Source organism: Artemia sp. Qi Xiang Cuo, chromosome 17 (genome assembly GCF_049724085.1).
Source record: "Artemia sp. Qi Xiang Cuo chromosome 17, ASM4972408v1, whole genome shotgun sequence".
In the NCBI taxonomy this organism is placed as follows: domain Eukaryota; kingdom Metazoa; phylum Arthropoda; class Branchiopoda; order Anostraca; family Artemiidae; genus Artemia; species Artemia sp. Qi Xiang Cuo.
In genome coordinates, this window is record NC_142810.1 from 45,510,157 (window position 1) to 45,533,515 (window position 23,359).

The 23,359-nt window shown below is 34.2% G+C and overlaps 1 protein-coding gene across 4 annotated transcripts in view; it reads left to right on the top strand.

The window, feature by feature from the left end:
• Window positions 1-23,359, top strand: part of LOC148942250 (axin-1-like) — a 155,493-nt gene that overhangs the window by 62,134 nt on the left and 70,000 nt on the right. For all 4 annotated transcript variants that reach the window (XM_089103538.1, XM_089103536.1, XM_089103535.1 and 1 more), the window contains exon 3: window positions 7,712-7,864. In XM_089103538.1, the coding sequence (XP_088959664.1) occupies window positions 7,712-7,864 (153 nt within the window). The remainder of the gene's footprint in view (window positions 1-7,711; window positions 7,865-23,359) is intronic.

Below are 23,359 nucleotides of genomic sequence, written 5' to 3' on the forward strand. Positions count from 1 at the left end.
TCTGCGATTTTCAGACAATCTCAGTGTAGAGACCTGGAATTGGAAAAGGAGTCTGGGTTTAGGGTATACCATAGGCCCCTGTTCTTCAAGACAGTAGACAAGTGTTTTCACTTCCCCCGATTGTTTTCGGGTTTTCTGAATCTCCCCATAAGAAAATTGGGTTTTCTGAAATCTTCCCCCAAAGTTAACGACGCTTACTCTATGTTAACTTTCTTATATTTACGAATGTTTAGTTTAAGGAAAATCTCAGAGAATCTAATTTTCTCCTGGGGAAATTCAGGGTTAGGGGAAGCACGGCTATGGATATTGGAGAATCAAGTTTGGATTACAGCCGTAGAGAAATCTAGCACCCTGCGTTTTTACCCCAGATTAGAGTAGCGTGTGGTGAGGAGTTTTATTTGAAACTGAACCTACCATGAAGAACCCCTTAATTGATGGTTGTAAGTGCGAGCCAAGTGAGTACCACCGCGTAGGAGACACTGGGTGTCATATAAAGAGGATGACTCGGGGTTAGGTGTAATTGCTTCTTTTGCGGGGAGTATGGGATTGGCTGAAACATTTTCTGATTAATTGTCAAAGTTTGGCAAATTCAAGGAAATTTTTTTTTCGAGGGGCTACTACTCCCGGGTATTTTGGAGACTACTTCTAGATCCAGTAAAAAGTTTTTTTTAGAGAAAGGTGTGGAAGCGTGAAAGACAGCGATTTAAATATGTTGTGTGTTATTGTTTGTTTTGTTCTTTTTTGTACTTGTTAAGAATCACGAAATATGATTTAACTTGCCAGATATGACTTAGTCTAGAGATGTATTTTGTGATGCATATATGATAGCCGAGTACTAGAGAACTCTTTTCTTCGTCTTTTCCAAAAAATAACCTAACCTTATTAGCTTTTTCATGAAATGGTAATTCCCAATCGCTGCAATAAAGTGTGACATAAATAAATCATTTCTAATTTTTAAATTATAAGATATAATAGGATTTTCTTTACCCTTTTTGGCGCATTGTAATCAATCAGACTCTTTCCACCTGTGTAAAAATACAAGCCGTCTTTTATAACTAAATCCTACCCAGATTACTTCAATTGAAAGGACAGTATAGAATTCAAAATCTGGGTGGGCCTAGTTGACACTTGCAATGAATGACAAATTCTAAAAAAAGGGATTTATACCCAGTGACAAGATAGGGGAGAGGGGTTCCTTTGTAAAAGAATTAAGGTTTATTGCTCGTATCTGTTCATGTTGCAGAACTATAAAAATCCAATGTTTTCCTCTATTGTTTATCTATCATTGAAAGTAGCGGATTGTTATAAGACAGACAGAAGCCGGTGGTGCTATTCTAAGATACTATAGAGGTTTAATTTAGATTTTTGTATGTCTAAATTAATTTTAGTTGAACCGTTCCTGTGAAAAGGGGCATCATTCTTTTTAATTCTGATGGATAATATAATTTTGAAGTTAAACTAAATTTGGATCAGTCATGCTATATCTGATACACAGCTATTTGGATAATGAATTTCTGAACTAAAAAAAGTGTAATAATTGGTAATAAAGCCCAAAATAAAGGATATTAAAATCCAAAATAATATTACAATAATATTAAATAAATAAGCTGATATAACCATTTTCAAGACTTTTACAATGATGAGATAATATCCCGCTATTCGTGTGATTAAATAAAAAAACAAGTTTTTTAAACTGAAAGTAAGGAGCGACATTAAAACTTAAAACGAACAGAAATTATTCCGTATATGAAAGGGACTGTCCCCTCCTCAAAGCCGCGCTCTTTTCGCTAAAATTTTTTATTGTTTTTTAAAAAAAATTTTTTATAAAGAGTAAAAAATTAGAGTAAAGAGAGAGGCGTTGAAGAGGGGACAGTCTCTTTCACATACAGAATAATTTATATTCGTTTTAAGTTTTAATGTCGCTCCTTACTTTCAGTTTAAAAAACTAGTTTTTTTTATTAAATTTTTGAACGTTTTTGAATAAATGCTGGTTTTGATCTTGGCTCACCGTACATGAATAATTAAAACAAAATTTTCATATTAATTTACTTTTATTTAGTTAAATGGCTTTCTCGAAACTTGTTGAATTTTATTTACGAACGTTTTTATTAGTAATAAATATACGTAACTTACGAATTAACTTACGTAACGAACTTCTATATTCATATATTTTTAATACGTTTATTAGGGGGTTCGCCCCCTAGTCAATACCTTGCTCTTTAAGTGGAAGTTCAAATTTTGTTCCAATTCTTTAGAAATGACCGGTTAATCACAAAGGCCGTTAATTAGAATAAATAGCTCTTATGAAAGTACTAAAAAATCTTTGGCTTAAAGAGCGAGGTATTGACTACGGGGTGAACCCAATTATATATGTAATATTTTCTGTTTGTTTAAAGTTTCGACGTTGCTGCTGTTGCAGTTGAAATACTTGTTTTTTTATATTAAATTTATGATCTTTTTTTAAATAATGCTGGGAAGTCTGGAGTCCACTTCCTAGCATTGTCCCTTCCACCCTGACAACTTCTTTCATGGACAGATTCTGACCCCCGCCACCCTGGGGCGCCCGCCCCCCACTACCCTGAAAACGTCTGTATACTTCCAAATAACCAATACTATATGTTAACATTGGGTAAAGTTCATAACTTTCAGCCCTCCTCCGGGAACTTCGGGGGATTAAGTCATCCTAAAAGACATACTTATAATATTTTCGAACATGCTGAACAAAATGGCTATCTCAAAATTTTAATCGGGTGACTTTGGGGAAAAAAATGAGCGTTGGAGAGAGGCCTAGTTACCCTTCATTTTTTTCGTCACTTAAAAATCCTTGCCGAACTCTTAATTTACATTCCAATGAGCCCTCCCACGATATTCTAGGACAACTGAGTCAATACGATCACCCCTGGGAAAAAAAAACAAAAAAAAACAAAACAAATAATCCCACATCCGTGGTCTTTCTTCTGGCAAAAAATGCAAAATTCCACTTTTTTGTAGATGGGAGCTTGGAACCTCTACAGTGGGGTTCTCTGATACGCGGAATATTATGGTATTATTTTCATTAAGTCTCTAAAACTTTTAGGGGGTCTTTCCCCCTTTTTTCGAAAATCAGCCAAATTTTCTCAGGCGCCGAACTTTGGATGGGTAGGATTAAACTTGATGAAAATTATACATATGAAATCAGCATTAAAATGTGATTCTTTTGATGTATCTATTTGTATCAAAATGCCGTTTTCTAGAGTTTCGGTTACCATTGAGCCGGGTCGCTCCTTACTTACAGTTCGTTACCACGAACTGTTTGATAACGGACAAAATGCAGAAATCCAGATTTTGGAGGACTGTTAAAAATATTTTTGGTTTTCTTTTTGTCGATGAACCACACAACGAGTTCAAATTATTTAATGTTTTTTTTTTATCAAGGTCATAACGACTTTCAAGGTCAAATGAACCGCCAAAATAATTAAAAGAAGCAAAATTCTTGGTTTTGGTGCCACAAAGTCTATCGATTATTAAATATAGGTTCTTTCCGCGAAAATGTTTTTTCCCTTTGTCTCTATGATTATTGTAAGAAACTAGTCAAAGATGGCCGTCGGACATCTTTGGCCGTCGGCCGTCGTCAAGCCAATCGATGGCCATAATGAAAATTGGCATGGGCTGGTTTTAAATTCTAAAATATTGAATCATTATAATGAGGCTAAACCTAGTTTTGGAGAGGAAGTTTATTTTAAATTTAATTTAACGGCTATGATTTTATGTCGATGGATTCAGCTTAGGGCAAATTGCCTTCCAATCCAGAGCAGTGAAAAGATGTTTGACAAAAAGATAGTTGATCCTGAAGGGCGGTATCTGTGTCCTCTTTGTAAAGATGAGGACGAAGATTTGGACCATTTTCTCCGGAAGTGCCTGGGACTCTCTGATTTAAGGGAAAAATATGGGATGGTTTTGCTGCGTCCTGTTATTCTACAAATGAGTAATCCAACCACAATATTTCATGTTGATGTGTAAATAGACAAAAGCTTAGAAAGAAGAAAAAGTTCATAAAATTAATTATTAATTATTATATTAATTATTAATTATTAACTACAATTAATTATTAACTACAATTATTTTCTCGCTAAATTACTAGTAGGTATTTTTTCGCTATGTATTATGTTTCTGTGTGCTTTGTAATTTGTGCTATTGGTGATTTCTTTATTTTTCGTAAATTTTGTGTGTATATGGCTTTTGGGCTTTTGAAATATACGATCTATCTATCTATATATCTAATGAAGAAAAAAAGCTTACAAATGTTTAAATCAAAGAATAAAATCTTTATTAAATCTTAATAATCGTGTATTAATCTTTGTATTAATTTAATAATCTTGTATTAATTGTGAGCAAATACGTCTTTTTTACGAATTTTTGTTGTTGTTGCAAAAATAGTATCAGATTTCCTTTATATATAGCGGGTCAAAAATTTAGATTTCGACATTGTTAAGAGGAAGTGCTCGAGAATTAACAAAATACAACTATCTATGAATAAAAACTAACTATGGTAAATAGGTACCAAACATGTTCTCCAAAACTAAACATCTTTTGGTACTTTCCCATTATATGGGCACTTCGGCTATAGACAGTCCAATGAATGCAGTGATGGAGACTCGTAAAGCGGGTAATTGTTATCTAAATAGATCGAAGAGCGTGGTTTCTCATTGAATTTACAATATTTAAACTGTTGTTTTTTGGGATTTAGGGGGAGAAAAGGTACCTAGGTTTGGTTACGTATTTAATATATGTAATGCTTTACACCCCCCCCCCCTAATGTGCAAATATATAGCCCAAATTTGTTTATAAACTATAATATGTTTATAAACTATTTTATTTTATTTCATTAGCATCAACCAGACTTGACTTTTTAGAAGTGCCCGTATAATGGGAAAGTACCCATTTTTTTAGCGCATTTGTCTCTCATCCTCCCCCCAGCCTTCCAAAAAAAACATATTTGTGAAAACTTCAACTCGATCTGTATATATTTTTCCGAATTTGAGATCTCAATTCTTCACTTGTATATTCTCGATATTTTTACATACATTCTGCTCCTCTGTTTTCTTTCAGCATTGTGTTCGATTTCAAATTACGTTGTATACCTACTTACCGAGATTTGACGACCAAGAGGGAAGGTAGGTGGGGGCTCAGGAAGAGGGGGGGGGGGCTCGGTTTGCTTGATTTGTTTTTTCAAATAAGATATAAAAATTTTCAACTCATTCTATATTCATTAATAGTTTATTCAATTCATTTGACGAGCCTCTCATGGAAAGTTGGAAAGTTCGGGAATTCGGCAAAATTCGGAAAAAGGCTATTTTAAGGTCTCTCCCCATAAAAAAGAATTTGTTGGCCTCCACCCTAATAGCCATTGTGTAACTATGATATGTTATAACGGTTAGTTTTAATAGCAATACTTTTTATACGGACTACATGCATATAAAGACGAATCTTCAACCGTGCGTCAGTGTTGTCTCTGAATAGGTCGGTTGTAAAAAATCCCCTTTAAATAATTTTCAGAATTTCAGAATAAATAATTTCAGAAAAAAAGCTCGATAGCATTTTGGCCCTCTGAAGGTCAAAATTGCGTTTTTTGGTACTTCAGTCGATAGTAAATATATGGGTTATCATTAATTTTGAATTTCATTGTATAATTTTCAGCAAAGTTACATGACTTTGAAATTTTTGAACCTTTTTTTTCTGAATTATGCAAGTTTCCATATCTATTAGCTTTGAGGAGCAAATTTAAAACTGATGAATTTTGCATATTAAATAATAAACCTTTGTGTCATCATATTTACAGATGGAGAATTCTTCGAACAAATCTTTTACAGGGACCCCCCTCCTCCCTACACATCTTCCCTTTCTTTGCAGGTAAGCATATAAAATATTACCCAAAATGAAGGGAGACTATGGGAGACTCTCTCCCCTACTTATATATTTATCAGAAAGCTTACAGGAAGATAGGATGATTTGGTCTAAAAACACACTGAGGATTCAGGCATCTTCCCCCCCCCCTCAAAGAAAGGTCTACTAACTTTCCTTCTCAATAGTTTATACGAAACTATAGCCTACATAATTTTATATAATCTAATGAGAGAAAAATTCATTTTTATTAAATATCAATATTCACAAAAAAAAACATATCAAACAGACCTACCACGTGAAAATCTATACAGATTTGTTTGTGGCAGGGTAAAGCTTAAATTGGATAAACTCACTTAAGTGAAGCTTCGAAACAATTGTCTCTATTAACCGTTTCTTTTTTGTTGTCTCCATCTATCGATAGGAATAAATGCGTTATTTCGCGCCATTATTGGCTCAGAAACTGGGAAGTGGAATGTATAGCTTTTCGATAGTCCCTCCATTGTTATAGTTCATTGCCACCAACTATTTGATATGTTAGCGCATGAATCCAAAAACTTAAAGAATAGGACGTTAGCTGCGCTTATTAGGTGTTACATTTATAAATAAGAGAATTTGAAGAATTATTAGAGTTTCAATTAGATATTAGAAGTAAAAAATAAAACCATTAAACAACTCTCGGGTTAGATACCCCCCCTCCCTTACTCCCAACTGTTTTAGAACCCTGAATCCCTGAACTCTAAATCGATTGGCTCTCTCGGAATTTTCACTCCACTGAATATTTGGGTGTTTGTGCTAGATTGCTGGTTTATGCCACAACACGGCGGAAAACAGCTCCACTTTACTGTGGCATGAACTCTTTTCTACTTTTTGATAGATAGATAGATAGATAGATAGATTTATTTTCCATATATCAGTAAAGTAATTGCATAACAATCTACAAATCCCCACAAAGGCTCCATGGCCTGTAGGAGGGGGATTATGAAAATCTACTTAACAAGGGTACTTCAAATAAGCTTCCTCCTGACCTACGAAGACCACTGGTTTGATGACCTTCTAAAAACCCAGGGCTGCCACAAGGTCCCTAAATTGCGAAAACTAGAGAAGGTCCCTAACAGCGTCCAAGAAAAAAAGTAACAAATGACCGCGAATTGTCTGTTTAATTTGTATATATTGATATTTATTCCTCAAAGCTTTAATAATTTTTATTTATTAAAGTAAAAAAAGGGAAAACATTTGAAATGTATTTCGTTTTCAGTAAAGTGCAAATTGTTTTCTGGTCTTGAGAAGGCATGGGGGCTGTCAGCCCTAGTCATGTTAAGTTTTGGTCGTTTTGAGTTTGACTTTGCTATTTATTGTAATTTCTGTTCCGTTTATTTACTGATAGGGATTTGTGGTAGTTTTACTATTGGAAGATTATTTGATTTTATTTTTGTTCATTTTTGGATTAATGGAGCTCTTTACTTTTCTTTGAAAACTTGTTTCGTGGAAAAAGTTTTTTGAATTAATATTTTAAAAGAATGAGTTGTTATTTTCATATGCTTTTCTGCATAGAGGAGGGACAGGGGAAGGCATCTTATACCAACCAAATCTGTTCGGCCGGCCTCCTCTCCATTCAAAAACTTCGAATATATGAATTTAACTTTCAGTTTTAGTATTCCTGCCTCGCCCCTCTCTATTCGCCCAGAGAAATCTCAGTATTGGGAGTGAAGGGTTTTGATGGGCTGTAGCCCTCGTTATAATTTCAGTTTCTAGCGAAAATTTTTCGTCCTGATTAAGAAAGTAGAGATTCGGTGATAGACCTTTGCACTAAGAACACTTTAATTTTTAGGTGAAGAAACCGTCAAAATGAGTTACAAGGAGCCTCCAGACTTGTTGACGAAAAGCTTAGAAAATCTTAGATTAGAAAGGAGTGGAAAAATTGGATCTGGGGGGAACTCTCCTACAGCTTCGTTGAAGAGAAGACAGGCAGCAGTGTACAATGGTATGTTTTATGTCAGCTTTTTTTGTAATATTGTGGTAAGTTTCGCTTGGGCCGACGCGGAATGAGACCCTCTATTTAATTTATTTCCCACAAAATATCTATTGATGTGTCACATGCTACAAATCGGACTGGATGAACTATTTTCTTTTTTACTTTTCACTTGCGGACTGCGTTTTGAGACGACATGGGTTACTTCATCATGTACTCTTGATAAGGTTGTATCCATGGGGATACTGGGTTTTAACCCCACCCCCCCCCCCTCTACTTTCTTCTCCGACTCGTAAGAAAATAAAAAAAAGGTCTATATAAACAAATTTTTGATGCGTTTTGTAAAGTTTACTATTAAACCACCCCCCCCCCCCCCTCACACACACACCGAGCAAAAATCCTGGATACAGTCTTGATTCTTATCCTTACTGGGTACAATTTGTCAAGAGGGCAAGAGATACCTATCTGCTTTCAAAGTAAGAAAGGAAGATTTCTGGAATAGGTTTGTAGAACCAAGAAAATTCATAGACTGAATATTTTTTACCTTTATAATAATAACGATAACAATTTACTTTTAACCCTCATCATATACAAAAACGGCACTTCTGGAGAATAACGAAAAAAAGAAAAAAAACATGAGAATACACTACATGCATGAACTACATGAAAACTTAAGAAATTAAAATAACAGAGTAAATAAAGAATTCTAGACATAAAAATCCGAGGAAACAAAACTATTTACGAAAAAAGTTGGTGAAGACAGTGGAACAGAGATCAGTTCCATCATAAACAGCCTGTGGTAACGATCTGTAAGTGAAGAGTGACTTGTAGGTTGAATTTTTTTTAAACAAAAGAAAATAGTTGTACTCAGGTGACAATTTATTCATTGAAAGGTTCGGCTTTTATGGTAATTCAAAATTTGTGATAGTTGAAAATTTTCTTATCAATTTACAATGACCCATCAAGTTCAAAATTACCGGTGAAAAGCTACGAGTCTGAGAAAATTTAAGCTATTTAAGAAAAAAGGGGAAAACACCTTAGAAAGAGGGGTGATGTTGCAGAAATTTCCATCATCAAATGTAGCAGAACAGAGAACCTATTAATATACAGATTTTTCAAACCTTATTCGCAAAAAAGCAAAATCTCGTATTTTTGTCGGGAAGGATAGTCACGGATGCGGTATTTTTGTCTCTGCAGGGGTTGCTGTATCGATCCAGTGGTACTAAAATGTCTTAAAGGAGCTTATTCTAACGGAAATTAAACGTTTTAGTGCCCTTGTTAAGTAGCAAAAGAAATTCTGCCATTTTTGTTGCATAGAGAACAATTTTGACCCGAAGAAAGTGAAAAAGCTATTGGATTGAAGTTCTGAGATATCCAATCAATGTAGATTTACCAGAAAGCTATATATTCAGGTTCCCAGTTTCAAAGGCCACTGTGCTGAGATTCGACGCATTTGTTCCTATCAGTAAATTTTTTTAATATAAAGTGAACACTTAACGTAGAGAATTAATTTTAATCTTCATTTAGATCGGTTTATTCATTCGAAGCTTCATGAAATTATGGTCTATTCAAATGGTTAGCGCGCTGTACTTGCAATCCCATGTCCTTCAGGATGATGGCTCGAGTTCTGGTGTCGATTATCATTTAGTTGGGGGCGGGGGTCAGATGTCTGATTCAGTGACGTAATTTTATTAAAATCCTGGGGGGGGGGGGCAAAGTTGCAGCCAATTTTTCAAAATCAAGTGAAAATGACAGTGAAAAATGAACCATATAATACCATAAGGGCAAAGATTTACTAAAGAAAACTTACCTGTTTTTTCTGGATGCTTGAATTATGCAGGCTTATCTTACTTTTGACAAGATTTTTTGCAGAAACTAAATTTCAGCTGGGGGGCAAACCGAGATCTGGAGGGGGCAACTGCTCCCTCCCCCCCGCCCCATTTCAAATTACGCCCCTGGGGATTGTATAAGCTCAACCAGGGTCAACCCAGCTCCAAAATGGGTATTTGGAGAATTATGGGGAAGGTAAACAGGAAGGGTCTGCCAAAGCACAGGATGAGCGGCTCCCCAACAACGCTGTGCTCTTCCTGGCTGAAGGGTCGTGAAATGGATATCAACACCGCTGATATAGACTGTTAAATCCGATTGCACATCCTTTTTTTTTTTCTTTAAATTGTGTACAGTATTCCATAGCTTCTTATTGGATATTTGGGAAGGTCAGTGGACCTTTCTTTGAGTTGGAAACTCTCTGAACCCTAAAAAGGGCATTTTGTGTCTTTCATTTGTTTCTCTTTTCCCGGGGATGATCATATCGATTCAATGGTCATGGCTTGTCAAAAGAGAGCTCATTTGAAAAAAAAAAAATTAGAAACATTTCTGTGCAGCAAAAGAGATCGCGCAACAGCAAAGTGCAAAGTGCCGATAAGGGCCTTCAACCCGCAAAACAGCAATTTTACCCAAACGAATCTTAAGTGTAACTTTATCTTAGTACAATGGTAAAAATTTGTCTTAGAGAGTGAGAATTCAAGATAATTTATTTCGTTTCACGCTTACGCTCGTTTTACGAATTGAGAATTTTCTTAAGTTTTGGCTTACATTTTAAAGAAAGACAGCAGAAAGGATGAAAAAAGAAACAATAGGAGATCTACTGCTTATTTCAAATATGGGATACGCCTGCTAACATCTTCGTAATTTGCGAAAATTCTAAGGTACACAATTAATATATTTAGTTTATTATGTCGCGTTTGCTTATACCCAAGTCATGCAAGAGAATCTTTTTGACTCGGCCAAAATACCCATGTACAAAAATTTAGTCATTGCTGGCATTCGCACTTAAAGGCGTATTGAAGGTATTTTCGGTTAAGTCATAGTAAGATATTTTGATTGAAGGTATTTTGGGTTACGTCAGGGTAAGATATTTGATTGAAGGTATTTTGGGTTACGTCATAGTAAGATATTTTGCATGAAGATATTTTGGATTACGTCATAGTAAGGTATTTTGATTGAAAACATTTTGGGCTACATCATAGTACGATGCTTTTTGGATAGCGCCATTTTAAGAAGGGGCAACATTCGCCTATATAAAATGGTCCTGGTTTGTGGTGTTAATCGCAATCTAGTAAAGAACGAAATCTAGCCCATAGTAACCGAAAACTTTTTTTTTTTACTGTCAAGTGAGTAAGAATCGTCATTTGAAAGGGCTTCAGGAATGGTAATAATATTGAACCAGCAAGAATGCACATGTTCTCAAGCTATAAACATTGTCAGGTTAATAATTTGTTTGTAATATCCTGAATTACATTGCCATTGCATTCATAATTACAGTACAATGAAAATATAGAGATGTACAAATAACGGGAAATACTTTTAATTAAGACAGCGAAAAAATAAACTGAAATATGCCGAGCCTTTTGCTTCACGTCTGGAAGCCTTTATCAATGAAAAACAGAAGAAAAACTGCTAAAATATTGAAGAAAATAACATACAGATAGAAAAAAGGAATAAAATTAAGACAATGAAAAAATAAACTGAAATATACCCGAGGCTTTTGCTTCACGTCTGGAAGCCTTTATCAATGAAAAACAGAAGAAAAGTTGCTAAAATAAATGAAGAAAATTACATTAAGATAGAAAAAAAAAATTAAGGCAGGGAAAATATAAACAGAAATATACCCGAGGCTTTTGCTTCACGTCTGGAAACCTTTATCAATGAAAAACAGAAGAAAAAACTGCTAAAATAATGAAGAAAATAACATACAGATAGAAAAAAGGAATAAAATTAAGACAATGAAAAAATAAACTGAAATATACCCGAGGCTTTTGCTTCACGTCTGGAAGCCTTTATCAATGAAAAACAGAAGAAAAGGTGCAAAAATAACTGAAGAAAATTACATGCAGATAGAAAAAATAAATAAAAATTAAGGCAGGGAAAATATAAACAGAAATATACCCGAGGCTTTTGCTTCACGTCTGGAAACCTTTATCAATGAAAAACAGAAGAAAAAACTGCTAAAATATTGAAGAAAATAACATACAGATAGAAAAAAAAGAAATAAAAATTAAGGCAGTGAAAAAATAAACTGGAATATAACCGAGGCCTTTGCTTCACGTCTTATTTATCAATGAAAAACATAAGAAAAACTGCTAAAATATTTAAGAAAATATCATACATAAATAAAAAAAAATAAATAAAAATTAAGGCAGTGAAAAAATAAACTGGAATATAACTGAGGCCTTTCCTTCACGTCTGGAAGCCTTTGTCAATGAAAAACAGAAGAAAAAGTGCTAAAGTATTAAAGAAAATAACATACATATAGAAAAAAAAGAAATAAAAATTAAGGCAGTGAAAAAATAAACTGGAATATAACCGAGGCCTTTGCTTCACGTCTTATTTATCAATGAAAAACATAACAAAAACTGCTAAAATATTGAAGAAAATATCATACAGAAAAAAAAAAAAAGAAATAAAAATTAAGGCAGTGAAAAAATAAACTGAAATATAACCGAGGCCTTTCCTTCACGTCTGGAAGCCTTTTTCAATGAAAAACAGAAGAAAAAGTGCTAAAGTATTGAAGAAAATAACATACAGATAGAAAAAAGGAATAAAATTAAGACAATGAAAAAATAAACTGAAATATACCCGAGGCTTTTGCTTCACGTCTGGAAGCCTTTATCAATGAAAAACATAAGAAAAGGTGCTAAAATAACTTAATAAAATAACATTCATATAGAAAAAAAAATAAAAATTAAGGCACGGAAAATATAAACTGAAATATACCCGAGGCTTTTGCTTCACGTCTGGAAACCTTTATAAATGAAAAACAGAAGAAAAAACTGCTAAAATATTGAAGAAAATAACATACAGATATAAAAAAGGAATAAAATTAAGACAATGAAAAAATAAACTGAAATATACCCGAGGCTTTTGCTTCACGTCTGGAAGCCTTTATCAATGAAAAACATAAGAAAAGTTTCTAAAATAAATTAATAAAATTACATTCAGATAGAAAAAAAAAAAAATTAAGCCAGGGAAAATATAAACAGAAATATACCCGAGGCTTTTGCTTCACGTCTGGAAACCTTTATCAATGAAAAACAGAAGAAAAAACTTCTAAAATATTGAAGAAAATAACATACAGAAAGAAAAAAAAGAAATAAAAATTAAGGCAGTGAAAAAATAAACTGGAATATAACCGAGGCCTTTCCTTCACGTCTGGAAGCCTTTGTCAATGAAAAACAGAAGAAAAAGTGCTAAAGTATTAAAGAAAATAACATACAGATAGAAAAAAAAGAAATAAAAATTAAGGCAGTGAAAAAATAAACTGGAATATAACCGAGGCCTTTGCTTCACGTCTTATTTATCAATGAAAAACATAAGAAAAACTGCTAAAATATTGAATAAAATATCATACATGAAAAAAAAAGAAATAAAAATTAAGGCAGTGAAAAAATAAACTGAAATATAACCGAGGCCTTTCCTTCACGTCTGGAAGCATTTGTCAATGAAAAACAGAAGAAAAAGTGCTAAAGTATTGAAGAAAATAACATACAGATAGAAAAAAGTAATAAAATTAAGACAATGAAAAAATAAACTGAAATATACCCGAGGCTTTTGCTTCACGTCTGGAAGCCTTTATCAATGAAAAACAGAAGAAAAGGTGCTAAAATAAATGAAGAAAATTACATGCAGATAGAAAAAATAAATAAAAATTAAGGCAGGGAAAATATAAACAGAAATATACCCGAGGCTTTTGCTTCACGTCTGGAAACCTTTATCAATGAAAAACAGAAGAAAAAACTGCTAAAATATTGAAGAAAATAACATACAGAAAGAAAAAAAAGAAATAAAAATTAAGGCAGTGAAAAAATAAACTGGAATATAACCGAGGCCTTTGCTTCACGTATTATTTATCAATGAAAAACATAACAAAAACTGATAAAATATTGAAGAAAATATCATACAGAAAGAAAAAAAAAGAAATAAAAATTAAGGCAGTGAAAAAATAAACTGAAATATAACCGAGGCCTTTCCTTCACGTCTGGAAGCCTTTGTCAATGAAAAACAGAAGAAAAAGTGCTAAAGTATTGAAGAAAATAACATACAGATAGAAAAAAAAGAAATGAAAATCAAGGCAGTGAAAAATAAACTGAAATATGCCCGAACATTTTGGCTTCTCATTTGGGAGCCTTTATCATTGGAAGAAAGAAGAAGAACTAGACTAAACAGCTAAAATGCTCTAAAAAATACCATAGAGAGAAAAGTAAAAAACTTTAACTAAGACAGCGAAAAATGAAAATATGTCCGAACATTTTGGATTAACGTTTGAAAGCCTTTATCATCTAAAAAAAAAGAAGAGAAACTAAACTAAACAGTTAAAATATTCAAGAAAAGAACATACAGAGGTACAAAAAAGAGGGTGTAGAACAAAACAAAAAAACGAAAGATGCCACATTAGGAATAAGATTTAAAGCTACATAAACTTCAGAGGCAGTAATGCCGAGCGGTGGCGCAGTCGTTCATAAAGAGTCACACAGCTCTTACAAAATAAACGATTAATGCATACATTAAATTAAAGCTTCTTTTCATTAAGTTATTTCATTTGATACTTGATAAAATTATGTTTTGTGATGTATAACTACGAATAAGCTATTACCAAGGAGTTGGAGGAAGACTTGAGTCTGATGCTGTAAAAGGATTCATTTGCCCAAATTTTCTAACTTTTCACTAACCTTCAAATAGATATAGAAGAGGTCTGAGGGTGTGGGGAGATACAGTGGGGCAAGGGGGGCATGTGCCTCCTTAATTCCCCCCCCCCTCCTAGATTTTGATAAAGTACCTTTTTGGGGGGTTATTTTCCTCAAGAAAATGACAGTTTTGCTATCATCATTGAAAAAAAAACGACACATCTGCCTTCCGAGATTTTGAAAAGTACGTCCCCCCCCTGCAAAAAAGGATAAAAACCTTGAAGGCTTATGGGCCTTTACTACAGGCAATGCTTGAGTGTCTTCTAACAGGAATATTTTAATTTATCCTAAAAGATACACAGCAAGAATTTTCTATCTAGAACACAAAAAAGTGCAACTTATTGAGCTCTGACGCGCAACAAGCAAACAAATAATTATATTAAAATAATTCAATTGGTTTCAATAAGCGCTATTCAACGCAGACCTGTAATTGCCTGTTGAACGCCAAAAATTACAGATATTAATTGCAATATGCTTATTGAAAGCGGGGTTTGTGTAAATAACATACAGGTTGGTTCGCTCTGCGTTCAACAGAGCTTTTTGCAATTAATTGCAATAACTTAATGAATAAGCGTAATTCTTGTGTTTTATTGAATGGAGTTTTAACATGAAAATAGATTTCTTAAAAAAAAAAAAAAAAAAAAAAAATTCCATAACTGGAAACTGAATAACTGGAAATTGTGATTCATTTCTTTTGCCGGTTATAGTGACACGGTGGTTTTGTAAAAAACATTTTGTGAGGCATCAAAGAAGTGGAAATAAAAATTTCGACCCTTAGTATTGTATGAATGTTTAAAGCACATAAATAATTTGGAAAAATAGGAATGTCTGAATATCCTTGTGCGGAACGTGAAAAAAACAAGTTTTTTCAACTGAAAGTAAGTGCCAACGTTAAAACTTAAGACAATCAGAAATCATTACGTAAATGAGGGGGGTTTCTGTGTAAAGGTATTTGTACAGCAACACCCCCCCCCCCTTTATTCTATAAAGGAAAATTGCCCCCTCTTCAACCACTGGCTCTTTATGCTAAATTTTTATTGCGCTTTAAAATAAGCATCTTTACAATTACACGGTCCTTGTGTTTGAGCAGTTGTTCTTAAAGAGTTGAGACAAAAATTTGAACTTTAGCATAAAGGCTGGTGGGCTGAGGAGGGGACAGAACCCCTCGTATACGGAATAATATCTATTCATTTTAAATTTTAATATTGCTCCTTACTTTCCGTTGAAAAAAGTGCTGTTTTTGTTTAATTTCTTAGAGTGAGAGTCATTTTCGAGTTAAGACTAATGGGATAAAAGGCTTTATCCTTTTATCCATATTTTTCTTGTATTAAAAAAATAAGTTTCTTTTAACTGAAAGTAAGGAGCCACATTAAAACCTAAAACGATCAGAGATTATTCCATGTATGAAACGGGTTGTTCCCTCCTCCACGCCTTGCTCTTTACGCTAAAGTTTTTTATTGTTTTAAAAACTAGAGTTGATACCGAGTCAAACATTAGCGTGAGGGGCGAGGTGTTGAGGAGGGGACAGCCCCTTTCTTATATTGAATAATTTCTGTTTATTTTACGTTTTAATGTCGCTCCTTACTATCAGTTAAAAATTTTTGTTTCTTTTTCTAATTTCTGAACGGTTTTCAACTAATGCAGGTTCGAATTTGGCTCACCGTACATGAAATATTAAAACTAAATTTGTATTTTAATTTTTGTAGATTTATCCTTTATATGAAGGCTTCTCCCCTCCTCAATACCTTGTTCTTTAATCTAAAGCTGTTAGCACTTTTAAAACAGCTTCCTATTCTAATTAAACGACACCCGTGTTTCAGTAGCCCTTCTTAAAAATTGGGACAAACTGTGAAACTTTAGCGTAAAGAGCAGGGTATTGAGGAGGGGATAACCCTTCATATATGGAATCATTTCTGTTTATTTTGAGTTTTAATGTTGCTCCTTACTTTCAATATTATTTTTATTTAATTTCTTATCGTTTTTCAAATAATGTCAGTAAATCTGGCTCACCCTCCATGAAATATGCCCCCTCCCTCACGGAAAACTCGGCCGTGAAAATTTTATCCAACGTAAAGTGTACTCCCTGTCAAATACCCTTCAAACAGTTCCATCCTCGCTGAAAATCGCCCTCCCCGTAAAGTTGCTTACGGACGATTCAGCCTGGAAAATTCTCCTTAGCATTCTTTCATTTGAATAAGACTTTAATCTCTAATAGGTTTTTCGATCATTCCAGAAATGCCCCCTTCCGTAGAATTTTTTTCCCGGAAATCAAAACAGGCGGAAAATAGCCCCCGGATAATTCCCAAGGAACATCTCTACATGTAAGATTTGGCAAAGAGAATGTAAGACAATTCAAAAGGATTTCGTATTGTAATTCTGTCAAATTCCCCAGTGTAACATTTCTCCTGGAAAATAAGCCCCCCGGAAATTTCCCTCCCCAAGGAAGATTCTCCTATAGAAATCCATCCCAAGCACACCCCCCCCCCCCAACAAAGGTCTGTATGGTTTCCGATAACAGATACTATACGTAAAGAATGGGCAAGTTTCATAACTTAGAGACCTCTCCCCACGGGCTGTGGGGGGGGATCTTTTACACCCAAAGTCATATTTATTTGATCTTTCAACTATACTGAACAAAATGGCTATATGATCAAAAGTTTGAGCAGATAACTTTGGGAAATAAATGGGCGTGGGAGAGGGGTCAGTTGCCCTCCAGTCTTTTTGATCACTTAAAAAGGGTACTAGAACTTTTAATTTACGTTTGAATGAACCCTCTCCCGATCTTCCAGGACCATTATTTTGATACGATCACCCCTGGGGAAAAAAAAACAAATAAACACGCATCCGTGGATGTGTCTTCTGGCCAAAATAGCAAAATTCTATATTTTTGTATATAAGAGCTTGAAACTTCTACAGTAGGGTTCTCTATTAATATGATGACGTAATTTTCATTAAGATTCCTTGAATTTTAGGTGATGTTTCCGAACATTTTAAAAATAAGGCAAATTTTCTCAGGCTCCTAATTTCTGATCGGTAACACCAAACTTGATGAATTATATATATTTGGAATCAGCATAATAAGATTATTCTTTTGATATTAAAATCCCGTGTTTTGAGTTTCGGTTACTGTTCAGCCGAGTCGCTCCTTATTTACCACTTTAAAAATGACTATCTGAAAATTAATTGCTCTGATCTTTTCGTTTTTAATCCTTGGCAGACAACATTTGACTGTAATTTTTACAATTTTTAATGAATCTTCGAAGGGTAGTTGCCCTTTAGGTCACTATTTTGCATATAGGCAAATGTTGATGGGGGACGGGGGACTGTCTCTACCAGTTAAGGGGCGGATAAAAAAAAGAATAATTAGGTTTTAGTCCCAAGTTTCAACATCTTTTTGCATCGTAATCACATTTCGTATGAGGAGCAAAGGTGTGAGGATTCTTAAGGGGTATTTTATTCCTTTGTCCCTAATTTATGCCATGCGCAGATATTTTTTTTATAGAGAAAATACACTGAATCTATAGAATCATATTCCGCATCGTCTTTGCAATACCGACGGATCCTATCACACGAATAGGTTTTAGCCCACACGAATGTGTTTTAGCGCACACGAATGTGTTTAGGCCAAAGATGTTCAATAGTATGGCATGAAAAAAAAAACATATTTGTCAGTGCTATTTTAGCACTATTACTGTCAATTTTTTGACTTTAGCACCGTAAATCGCTGTGTAGCACGCAAATTTGGGCAATTGTAGCACTTTTGGAACTGACCGGGTTGGCAACCCTGAGTACGAGTGTCTACATCAATCGGCAAACTCGACACGACCAAGAAGGACACTGAAAAGAAAGTAGAGATGGTCTTTTTTTTCGTAAATTATTGATTCACAAAATACAGCTAATTAGTAATTTTAAAATTTGTGAAACCTTTTAATGTTATATTATTGTCAATTCTAAGAGTATTTAAAAACCTGTTTTAACCGTTTCTTTAAATAGAGAAGAAGCCATGTGGATTACAAAGTAAAGAACATGTCAATTGACATTCACATACCCTTTGGAGCATGGACGTCAAACTACTTTAGACACTAAATTCCAGGGTTTCTACGTATTTTTAAAAAGTGTCTATCGAAGCCTTTTTATTTTAGAGTTTATTGAGAATAATGGGAATTGTCGAAAAAATTACAATTTCATTTTAAAAACGCATTAAAAATTAGTTCACTCGCATTTTCGTTACGTTTTAACGTGTTGGACAATTGACCCCGTGACCCGCTCCCTTGCATACGGCCATGCCTACCCTCATCTGTCATCTACCTTAATCCAGGACGTCGTTTTACGGGTGCTTACCAATGGACTATAAGTAATGTGTTCTCATTTGCTGCGGATATGCTGAAAGGTTGGGCTTGTTTAACGCCCATTCTTACCCTCAAAACCTATCTCGGGCCTTACAATACAATAGCTACTTGAAATTCACCCTACTACATTTAAAATGAAATGGAAATGCTGAAAAAGGGGTAAACTTTGAAGACAATGAAGAAAAAAGCTGTACCCCTAATATTAAAAGTCCAAATATTTTGGCTTCAAATCTTGATCTAGAAGCCTTTATAAACGAAAAAAAAAAAAAAACAGGAAAAATCCATCTTAAACAAACCTATGTGGGAAGATGAGAAAAACAAAACAAACGCTCCGCAGAAAAATGACGAACGAACGTCTGTAAACTTTGTTCAAATTTGAGTTTTTGTTCGCTTTTCTTTTTAATTTTTTGTTTAGCATGTGTATGGTCTTTTGTTTCTCATTTTTTTATATGTTTGTTATTGTTTCGGGCTACTTTTATTTGTTTTTTTCCCCATTGATAAAGCCTTCCAGATATGAAGCCGAAACATTAGGACTTTTGCAATTATTTTTGCAAATAGTTTTTTTTGTCTTTTTTTCACTGCCTTATTAAAAGTGTTGCTCAATTTACAATATTTTTATTTCTTTTTAACTGTAAATGGAAAGGCAGTGTGGTCTAAGGAATTGTTCTACTCTATCGAATCGACTAGAAACAGAAAGTACCAAAGGTAAATAATGACCAAAAGGAAAAAAACAGCGATCGTTATCAGGTCGTCCTCGTCTGGGGTGGTAGGACGTCATAAAGAAAGATTTAAAGGAAATGGGAATTTCGTGGGAGGGTGTAAAAAGGGAGGCTTTCAATAGATTGGGATGGAGGAGGAGCGTGTGTAGCTGTGTTGGCCTCTGGCGGCTTTGTGCTGCGATGAGTTGTTAGTACTAGTAGTAGTAGCTATCACACATTACATAACTAAATTTAGTTTTAGATGTAGTTGGAGGAACTAGTCATACGGAATAGACATTAAGACTTATAATAAGAGAAAGAAGTAATTAAGCACAAAACTTTAAAAGACTCGATTGTAATTCAATAAAATGCTCGTTCCTTCAATATATTAAAAAAAGAAAAAGTGTTTTAAAAACAAAGTGTATACAAGCAAGGACCTTTGTTCAAGCTTAATGCCTGCAAAAAACTTCATGAATGGGAGAGGGACTGTTGCCTTGCTTAACAGCCTATCTTTAACATCCTAGTGGTGGCTGTCATTTTACTTAAAACAACATATTTTTAATATTCTTGTTTAGAACTGGAAAATGCTTGATTTTTTTTTTACACGTAGCATTTAAGTTAAAACAGGGGGCAGTGCAAGCAATAGTTCAAACCTTACGAATGGAGATTGAGGGGGCAGCAAAGCTTCTTGTTTTTATTGAATTTTATTTGATTTCTATTGCGTTGATAAGAAGAATATATTAAAAGTATACCTGTATCTGACTTGTAATCCTTACTAGGCTTTACTCGTATCTGGGAAGCACTGTTTTTTTTTTTTTTATAATACATTCATAAAATGAAAAGTGTGACCAGCCTCATTTATGAGACAATTCTTTAAATTTCACATTCGTCATTTTTTGCTGTAATTGGAACAGGTAATAGTCTCAAAAAGTTTTGTTATTTTTTATTTAATTTAGTTTCAATTATTAAAAAAATTCTTTAATGCCACAGCATGATATGGAGGAGGGATTACCAAAAAAATCCACAAAAAAATAATAATTAAAATTAACTTCGGAAGGGGTTTAAAAAAACAAAACTATAACATCATATACTCTGCTACCACTAATTTAACAATAAACACTCAACTTTTTCCTTAACACTCATCAATGAAAATAGAATACTAAATTTAATGATTTGATACGATTTTACTCTATCAACTATAGCCTACATCCTATTAAATTAATCATAAAAATCATATTTTTTATTTTTTTTTATTAATGGTTTTAATTTTTAAAAACATTATATGAAATGTCAGGCAATGGAAACACATATTAAATGAATTTATGTCATATGCTACAAACTTTGGTTTGGCGTTTAATTTACTCCGTCATCACTATAAGAGAAACGTTAAATTTACAAAAGAAAAGAAAAGGAAAAATTGCATGTATTAAGATTTAAAGCCACATCTCGACTAAACCATACCTATGCCCTGTATGTAATGAAGTCTATGCATAAACTAGATGGCGATCCAACGAGTATAGCCTCATTGGCTTATCAGTACATGGAGTCAAATGACCTTTTAGGCGACTGCCAGTATGGATTCTGCCGGAAGCGTGTAACACTTGACTGCCTTGTGGCCCAAGGAGTGGATCGAACTCGTAGTAAAAGGCTATGCCAGGGTATTTTCATTCAGCATCTCTAATAAGTCTTGCGAAGGAGCGATGGAAAAGACAAGTGACAAATACTTAATAGGACCTTGCGACGGCGATGCGAAGGAATAGAAAAAAAAATTAGGTATTGGTGGTCTGCGTTATAGGCTCAGTTGCAAGAAACTAGTGAAGTAGTTTACATTAATCTGCTAAAGTTTCTTGATAGACAGTTAATAAAAATAAATAGGACTTTTAAATTGTGTTGCTTTTCGATGTTGCCAGGCGGCGGATGGGTTTATATAGGGGGGGGGGGCTGGATAAATTTTTCTTCTGCTTGACATATTTGTATGAATGTGTATCCTAACTCTACAAAAGTAATTCAACTCAAACCAAGGGGCTATGACAGCCCTAATAATGGCAACTATTACTACCACACATGTGTCTGCTTGACATATTTGTATGAATGTGTATCCTAACTCTACAAAAGTAATTCAACTCAAACCAAGGGGCTATGACAGCCCTAATGATTGGCCACTATTACTACCACATGGCTGTATTCTGAATGTATTAAAATACTCCATAGATACATACTAAATGTGAAACCAAGAAGGAATCCTTACAGATAAATGTTCTACCACCTCTAAGTAAATCCTCAAAATCTGCTGCGAGATTAAAATTATGGCTTTTCAACAATCCGTTGAACTGACGGATTGTAAAAGGTGTTTGACCCCACTATATTTGGATCCTCATCTTGTCCGAGCTGTTCTTTTGTGGCACAAAACTAGATGTAAATGTTCGCTTTTATACGAGGTTTCTCCTTTTCTCTAAGACGTTCAAGCACTCCGCTTGCATTGGCAAAAAAAAAAGAAAAATAAGAAGAAAGGACACTCACTGCTACAAATGCTGCTAAAATGCGATGTTCCGCGGTTACCAAGATAGGGGGTTGTATCAAAGGATTTTTCAGTTGTGCGTTTTTTATTTTGATTAGCTACCATTTTCAAGGGGGTTTCAAACTTTTTCAAAAGTTCTCTATGCTTAGTTCGCATCTATCAATTACCAATTATAACTATTATTAATTATATTCAGGTCAACATTAATCAATTGTTAATGTTGAACTTGAATAATAGGTACCAATTTCAAATCAGTGGTGATTGACCATTTCTTTACACTATTAAATAAACCAACAATAAGTTATTACAACTTAAAGTAAGGAGCTACTTTAAAACTTAAAATGAACAGAAATTATTTCGTATATGAGGGGAGCTACACCTAAAATTTTAATGCTATTTAGAAACACTTCTTATTTAAATTCAACGGCCCTTGTGTTTGAGTAGTCTTCAAAAAAAAATTTTGACAAAAAGTCAAACTTGAGCGTAAAGAGCGATGGTTGATAAATGGGTAGCCCCCCTCATGTACGAAATAATTTCTGTTCGTTTTAAGTTTCAATGCTTCTCCTTACTTTCAGGTGAAAAAACTTGTTTTTTAATATTTAATTTCTGAAATTTTCAGTCATACCAAGAAATCAACTCCCCTCCCCCCACCGCCAGTGTAAATTTTTCCCTGAATAAAATCCCCCAAAACTTTCTTCCCTACGGAAAATCCTCCCCCCCCCCCTAAAAAAGTCGTACATTTCCCAATAACAAATACTATATGTGAACAATGGGCAAACTGCGTAATTTAAAGCCCTTTCTCCAGGGGCTATGTGGGGTCTTCTCACCCCCAAAGGCATAGTTATCGGACTTTTCAACTACGCTGAATCAAATGGCTATCCCAATTTTTGATCGGATGTCTTGGGGAAAAAGGGGCATGTGAGGAGGGCTTGTTGCCCTCCAACATTTTGATTACTTAGAAATCAAATCCGTTGATTTTGAATTGAAGTAATCAAGTATTTTGCAATAGGTTGCATCAAGACATGGCTAATTGTAGAAAAGAGAAAAGCCAAGACAACTAGTCCCAGTAATTGAGAGCCAAATGTTTAAATGGCTGCGGCACGGGTAAATGGCGGGAGTAAGTATGACTCTCTTATTGACTCTCTATGTCTCTCTTGTACACAGTATGACTCTCTATTGTATTCTATGGTTTTGACCAT